This window comes from Myotis brandtii, unplaced genomic scaffold (assembly GCF_000412655.1).
Source record: "Myotis brandtii unplaced genomic scaffold, ASM41265v1 scaffold579, whole genome shotgun sequence".
Taxonomy (NCBI): Eukaryota; Metazoa; Chordata; class Mammalia; order Chiroptera; family Vespertilionidae; genus Myotis; species Myotis brandtii.
Window position 1 is genome coordinate 813,901 of NW_005370171.1, and position 7,512 is coordinate 821,412.

The window sequence follows — 7,512 nt, forward strand, 5'->3', positions numbered from 1 at the left end:
GCGTGTGTCCGCACAGCCCTGATTGGAGAGGGAGAAAGGGGGAAGCAGACGAGGCTCCCACGCGTCCGGAATCTGTGTCCTTGGGAGGAAAGGGGGTTTGAGAAAGGCTTGCAGCCCGCCTCGCGCCGCGTGAGGGTGTGGTTTCCTGCGCACACGGGGCTGGGGTCCTAGGTCGGCCGCCTCCTGCACGCCCCAAACTAGGGATGGAGCCTGCAACCCGGGCATGTGCCCTGACCTCCTGGTTCATAGGTCGACGCTCAACCCCTGAGCCACGCTGGCAGGGCTCCCCTTGGTTTTCACAGGGGGAAGGAGGGAGGAGGGAGAATGAGAGGGAGGGAGGAACATTGATGTGAGAGAGGCACACCGATGGGTTGTCTCCCACATGCATCTCGAGTCGGGGCAGGGATCCAGCCTGCGACCCAGGTGCGTGTCCCTGACCGAGAATCAAACCTGAGGCCCTCTGGTGCACAGGCTGACACTGCACCGCTGAGCCAGGGTGGCAGGGCACCTCCCTGTCTTCATGCTCCTTATTTCCATAAAGGGCAAGCAGCTAGCCGGTGAGATTAAGTGAGTCGCATACCAGCTTCCTGGATGTGAAATCCTGCCAGCAAGCGTTCGCCGAGCAAGCCAGTGGCAGGCAGTGCAGCCCCGAAGGCTCTTCAGGATGAGCCGGGGCGATGGTAACTGACCCTGAGAAGAGCACCCACACATACAAATAAACAAGCACAAGACCCGGATCCCCGACCCTCCCAGGGCCGGGGGCTGTGACCGGGCCCCATTTGGAAGGAGTCAGGCTTGACGGGGCAGGTGCCTGGGCCCGCCCCGCCTGTGGCCGCCTGTCACTCTGTCACTCAGCACCCCCCCACCTCCACACTTGCAGCTTCATTAGCCACCAGATCGACACCATCGAGGGCGGATGGTTCTCTCTAGGGTGCCAGGCACCATCCTTGTTCCGGTGAGGGCCATGGGCAGGTGGACACGGAGGCGACCCTAGGAAGCCTGGCGGAGGTCAGCACGCTGGTGGCAGCCATGGGGCCTCGGGCGATGCCACAGGACAGTGGGTGGTCGGTTTGGAGTGAAGGGCAGGACCCCCGGCAGCCTCCCATGTCTGCGCTGCTCCCCCTATTCACTCAGCCTCCACTGTGCCTGGAGGCGCTGAGCCAACAGAGGACATTGCTAACAGGTATTTCTCCGCCTTCCTTGAGGCCAGGGTTGGCCGTGCCATAACTGGTCACCGTGTGTGAGCGAAGGTCGCAAGGCTTAGGGCAGTGATGGCGAACCTATGACATGCGTGTCAGGTGACACTCGAACTCATTTTTTTGGTTGATTTTTCTTTGTTAAATGGCATTTAAATATATAAAATAAATATCAAAAATATAAATCTTTGTTTTACTATGGTTGCAAATATCAAAAAATTTCTATATGTGACACGGCACCAGAGTTAAGTTAGGGTTTTTCAAAACGCTGACACGCCGAGCTCAAAAGGTTTGCCATCACTGGCTTAGGGTGACCGGCCCTTCCCGTTCGCCTGGATTTCCTGGGGCTGAGCCTTGGACGTCCTGCGTCCCGGGACACTCCTTAGTCCCCAACAAACTGGGACGCCTGGCCACGCTGGGAGAGGGCCCCGGAAGGGGCACACGCGGCTGGCCAGCGGCATTTCCCTTCGCTGCCCCTCTGGCTGTCGGGCTGTGGGCTCAGTGTGAGAGGTGCCCATGAGCAAGTACGGAGACAAGAGCCACCAGCGTGTTTTTAAAATATATTTTTATTGATTTCAGAGAGGAAGGGAGAGGGGGAGAGAGACAGAAGCATCAATGATGAGAGAGAACCATGGATCGGCTGCCCCCGGCACGCCCCACACTGGGGATCAAGCCCACAACCAGGGCATGTGCCCCAACCCGGGAATCCAACCGTGACCTCCTGGTTCATAGGTCAATGCTCAACCCCTGAGCCACATAGGTTGGGCTGGAGGTACTTTTCTAACTTAGGTTTTGGTTATAAGTTTAGGTTGAACCTTCCGACCTCCGTGACCTTTGACCACGTTTGACCATCTGTGAGTGACAGTGGGCGGAGCCAACACAACACCAAATATCCGAGGTGAGGTCTTGCTCACACCAAGCCCTTCACTCACACGACACGGTAAGTGCTCGGTAAACGTGGACTCACATAGATGATGACACAGCAAACTGCTAAGAGGAGCTGGGCCTGGGCAGGGACCTGCCCCTGGGCGGGTCTGGCTAATGTTTCACCAGCAGCTTCCGTGAGCTCAGACCAGACACTGAGCAGCCGAACGTCCATCGCAGCTGCCGAACCAGGAGAGCAGGTCTCTAACCACCTTCAAAAAATCAAAGTCACCAAAGCCAGGCCTTGTGACTGTGAACCACCAAGACACGCTCCCTGACCGTACGCGGTAGGATGCTTCCTGCATGGGGGTTTGTGCTCCGTCCTCCCTGTCGGTGTTTCTGGAAGTGGCCGGGCCTCGTGCGCCCTGCTTTTGAGGGAGCTGGGGCTGCAGGCCTGAAAGCATACGTTTTCCGTGTGGGGGTTGCCCCAGGCCCCCGAGAGGGAAAGGGGTGGCCCAGGCAGCCCCCATCTGCCTTCTCCGTGGTTTTCCCTTTTCTACCACTTTCTCATGCACAGAACGAGACAGCACTGGGCTCATCCGTCCTGTGTCTGTCAGCAGTCCATCCCCTGGTGCTGCTGAGAGTGCTGGCCCGGCCGGCGTGGCTCAGTCGCTGAGCGTCAGCCTATGAACCAGGAGGTCACGGTTCGATTCCCCGTCAGGACACAGGCCCCAGTTTCGGGCCCAATCCCCCGTAGGTGGCATGCAGGAGGCAGCCGATCCATGATTCTCTCTCATCATAGATGTTTCTATCTCTCCTTTCCCTTCCTCTCTGAAATCAATAAAAATATATTTACACAAAATAAAATGCATATATTTAAAAAAAAAAATAAGAGAGTGCTTGACTGTGTGACTGTAACAGCTTTTTAAAATCAGTCCAACTAACCGATAGACAGGTGGATTGCTTCCCGTCTGGGTTTTATGAATGAGTCTGCTGTCCACACACACGGACGTGTCTTGGACGTGTGTTTTCATGTCTCTCGAGTAGATTCCTAGGGGTGCGATTGCTGGATCACACACTCAGGGGAAGTCGAACTCTTGAAGAAATTCCTAGACTGTTTTCCCCAGCGAGGACTGACTAGATGGACACAGGGAATTGGGGGTGATGGGATATTCTAAATTAGTAATTGTTCTAAATTAGTAATTACTCTAAAGCTGGATGGTGGTGATCACTGAGCAGCTGTCTAGACCTACGAAGCCTGTAGTACCCTAGCATCGTGTGAATGTTACGGTATGTAAGTTGTCCCTGAGTAAAGTTGTTAAAAAGAATTATCTAAACACTGGCCAGAAACCTGATGCTATTAGGGCCTGGTTGGGGTTCTCTTACAGGGGATGACACTGTGGCTGTGTTCTTGTCAAAGGGCTTTTCTCCTGGGATGCACCCTGGGTGGTAGGAGAGGAGAGCGGGCCTGAGATGCGCTTCACGGGGACCCGGGCGGCTCCAAGATGCATAACCCTGACCACACGGCCATCGCTCCAGCGGGCTGGTGGGAACACGAGGCTGCTTTTTAGTCTGTCTCCTCTCGTGTACGTTTCCACGCTCTCGGTGATGTGAAGCGTGAAAAAGCTGAACTGGGGTCCTCGCTGGTGCCCGCGGGGATCCAGGTGGACCGAGGCCGCGGCCTCTGCTATTCTGCCTGCCCGGCTCCCTCCCACCCGCGACGGCAGCCGCCACAGCCAGGCCTCTGCAGCGGCTTCCTGGCCGCAAACCTTGGGCCGTGGCCTGGGCAGAGCCCCCGCTAAGCCCATCGCTGCTCTCTCCCGGGGACCCCAGCCTCGTGGAGAGAGGGCACGGAGGGGAACGCTGGGGCTGATGATTTCGGGCTGGGGGGCACCCGCGCCACCGCCCTGGGGTTTTCGGCTGGATCTGTGGGCAGCGCTCTGCAACCTGAGCCTCATGCCTGCACATCCCCGAGTAGGGGGCCAGTGTTGGTCCCCCTGGTGCCCGCACATCCCCGAGTAGAGGGCCAGTGTGGTCCCCGTGGCGGAGGCAGCACAGCTCAGGGTGGTGTGCGCCTCCCCCTCGGGCTGGTGCAGCTGCAGGCCCGGCGACCTTGGCTGTGACACCCCCACAGGCCAAGTGCCGGCTGGAAGGGGCAGGGCGCACAGGGGGCCGAGGCTGCGCCGTGCACACGAAGTGCCACCCTGACGACGGGAACAGCTGCTGGGCCAGGACATCCCCTCGTCCCAGACACTCGGGGCGGGGTCTGGAGGCCGCGAGGACGAATGGGGGGGGGCCGGCACATCTGTGTTTCACCCCCAGGTGCCCCCCCAGGTTTTCAGGGTAAAGACCAGAGAAACAGTCCCCCGGCCTCCGCCAGGGAGGGAGCAGCTTCCTGCCCTGCACCAGCCCCACCCGCTGAGCAGCCTGTGGGTCCGTGGGGGCCTCGGGCTACAGCCCTGCATTCCTTACCCCACGGCTGTTCTCACAAAACTCTGCCTCTAGAGGGGCCTTGAGCGTGAGCGAGCTGTGTCCAAGGCCCCATTGTCTCTTCTGAGCCCCATCAGCCCTCAGCCGGTTTGCAGCCAAGGCAACAGGCCCAGCGAGGCCACATCGCCTGTCCTGGTCACACCGCTGGGAACCGTGCAGCTGCCTGGGCCCCTTCCACTGCACCTCATTCTGTTTTGACGGGCCCTCGGGGCTCAGAGAACCTTCCAGAAGACACAGCCCCGCCAACATCTTGGTGTGACCTCACAAGAGCCCCGGAGCCAGAAGCACCAGCTGTCATCCTGAGGCGCCGGCTGCCCGAAGCCGCTCCGTCGTGGAGCCATTTGTCACCAGCAACAGAGGAGTAACACACGGGCCAAATAGTAATTTTTAAATGTTTTAATTGATTTCAAAGAGGGAGAGGGAGAGAGAGAAACATCAATGATGGGAGAGAATCATGGATCGGCTGCCTCCTGCACGCCCCCCACTGGGGATTGAGCCCGCAACCTGGGCCTGTGCCCTGACCGGGAATCGAACCTCGACCTCCTGGTTCACGGGTCCACGCTCAACCACTGAGCCACGCTTTGTTGGTGGATCACTCTGCCAGGGGCAGCCCCCACCCGCTCCACGCTCAGCGACAGGTTTCCGTGGCGGCGAAGACTTCCCTGTCGTGGCTGAACATGCGTGGAGCTCTGATGGCAGAGGCCGGAGGCTGGGAAGGAAGAACAAGCCGCCTGTCCTGGGTGCAGGCCCAGGGTCCACCCCTCCCAGGTGCCTGGGGTCTCGAAGGGTCAGGAAGTGCTTCTGCAGGATCATCCTGCCTGCCTGCCTGTCCTTTGCAGCGCGCGGCGACATGCAGGCCTCTCGGGAATGGCCCCAGGTCCCGTCCCTGTGCGGTGTGGAACCCTGGGGACCCAGCAGGAAGGGGACACAGGAAGGACCCGAGGAGGTAGCAGCAGCAGCAGGAAGTGACGCTGTGACAGGAAAAGGAAGCTCGTTGGTCAAATACAGGGTGTCCCTCAAAATGTGCACACACTGTGACAGCGGGGGGCTCAGTTTTGAAAATGAGGTTGATTTTAATGGACACCACCAGTACAGTTACTCAAACTGCGTACATTCTTGGGGACACCCTGAATTTCTGAGCTCTAGGCCCTCACGGTGCTCTGTGCGTGGACGCCCGTGTGTGTGGACCAGAGGCTCTCAGATATGGGGCTCCCCTCCTGGGCCCCCACACTCAGCCAGGACTGGAGCTGCGGGTTTCCAGGAGGATCCTGTCTGCTGGGCTCTCCCCGCCGCCTTGCACGTCCCCACGGGGAATGAGAGTCCAGGCGCAGCCCTCGGGCTCATGGCAGGGGCGACCCGGGCAGCGCTTCTGGGTGGCCCTGGCTGCCCGGCGTGACTCCCTGACTAGGGCAGATGAGGGAGGAGAGGTAGAGGTGGCCACACGGGGAGTCCCATAGGCGCCACCACGGTCACCCTCCGAAAACATTCCCCATGTGTCACGTGGCCAGCCTCTCCCCAGACCTCCAGCCCTGGCAAACCACTCATCCGTCTCTGTCTCTGTCGTTTGGCTTTTTCTAGGATGTCCCACAAGTGAAAGCATTTGGGGTCACCCGTGCGCGATGCTGTGTGTGGGTATCCCGGCCCTTTTCCTGGCTGCGTAGTATTCCACCCTGTGGCTGTGCCGGGGTCTGCTCTCCATTCCTCAGCGAGGCATGTGTGGATGGTCGGCTTGTTTCCGGTTTGGGGTGACACATAAATAAACCCACTGCAAGCATCTGTGTGCAGGGCTTTGTGTTGACACACTTTTCAGTTCAGTTGGGAAAACACCTAGTGATAGGACTGCAGGTCACCTGGTAAGTCCGTTGAACTTCGTAAGAAATTGCTCAGCTGTTTCCAAGATGGTGGGACCACGGTGCCTTCCAGCACCCGGGGAGGGGCGCCCGGAGCCTCCAACCCGCCCCCTCCCCATTAGTGACTCTGGGATGCTTTTCATGTGCTTGTCTGTCATGTGTGTCTCTGGTGAAGGATCTGTGCACAGTTTGGCTTTTTTCATGGACGGTTTCTCCAGGCGGCTCCTCGCTCCTTTTGAATGGGCCTTCATGGGATCTCCCGGGACAGCCCGTCGCGGGGCGCCTTGGAGGTAATGTTGTCCCTCCCGCTTCTGCAGCAGCTTCACAGGCCCCGTCAGGGTAGGAGCCCGGAGTGGAGGCTCCCCTCGCCCGCTTTTCCGTTCCTGTTCGGAGCCTGGGAAGCAGCGCCAGCACGCCCTCGCGGCCTGCTGAGCGGGAGGATTCCGTTCCTCGGGTCCTCGCTCTTTACCGGCCGGTTGTTGCCCCTGCCCTGCCCTCTCTGTTGGAGCTGTCACTGTCGCCTGATGGCTGCTTGGGAGAAAGGACTGGCCAACCGTCCCGTGGGTGTCAGCCCTGTGAGCGCCTGGGTGCTCCTGGGGAAAAGAACCATCAAGGCGGTCATTTTGGGCAGAAGTCTTTCCACTTCTACTGAGTTAGGCCTGAGGGCCTGGAAGCACGTAGGTACCCGGGCGATGCCCACACTGGCCAGTTCCGTGTTGGCAGCTCCCGTCTCTCTGGCGTCTGCACTGCGAGGGGTTTGCCTCGCCGACCCCGGCGTCCTGCACGGCTCCCAGGATACTCGATGGAGCTGTTGGTTGGCAAAGGGGTGGCTCCAGAAAGGAACACGGGGCACCGGGGGTCGCAGGCACCGTTAGGCCACCTTCATCTACAGCTGGACACCCTCATGTGGGCGCTGCTGTCCGTCCCTCCTTTAGGGCGGCAGGACGGGGTGGTTCCGGCCCAGGAAACGGCTGAGGTCATTTGTTCCAGGACCCAAACTTTCCAGTTAGACATTTGGGGGGCGGGCGGGTTCCCCTCCCCCGTCCCCAGGACGGAGGAACGGGCCGCCTACAGCGGGGGGCAGTGGGCGAGGGGGTAGCCGCGTGCAGACA

General features: G+C 59.6%; 1 protein-coding gene across 1 annotated transcript in view; it reads left to right on the plus strand.

The window, feature by feature from the left end:
• Positions 1–5,050: 5,050 nt before the first annotated feature.
• The window catches only part of FOXK1 (forkhead box K1), a gene marked incomplete at its 3' end in the record, with an annotated part of 66,491 nt that continues 64,029 nt past the window's right edge, over positions 5,051–7,512 (plus strand). Inside the window, exon 1 of the mRNA XM_014549991.1 lies at positions 5,051–7,176. Coding sequence (XP_014405477.1) covers positions 6,640–7,176 — 537 coding nt within the window. The remainder of the gene's footprint in view (positions 7,177–7,512) is intronic.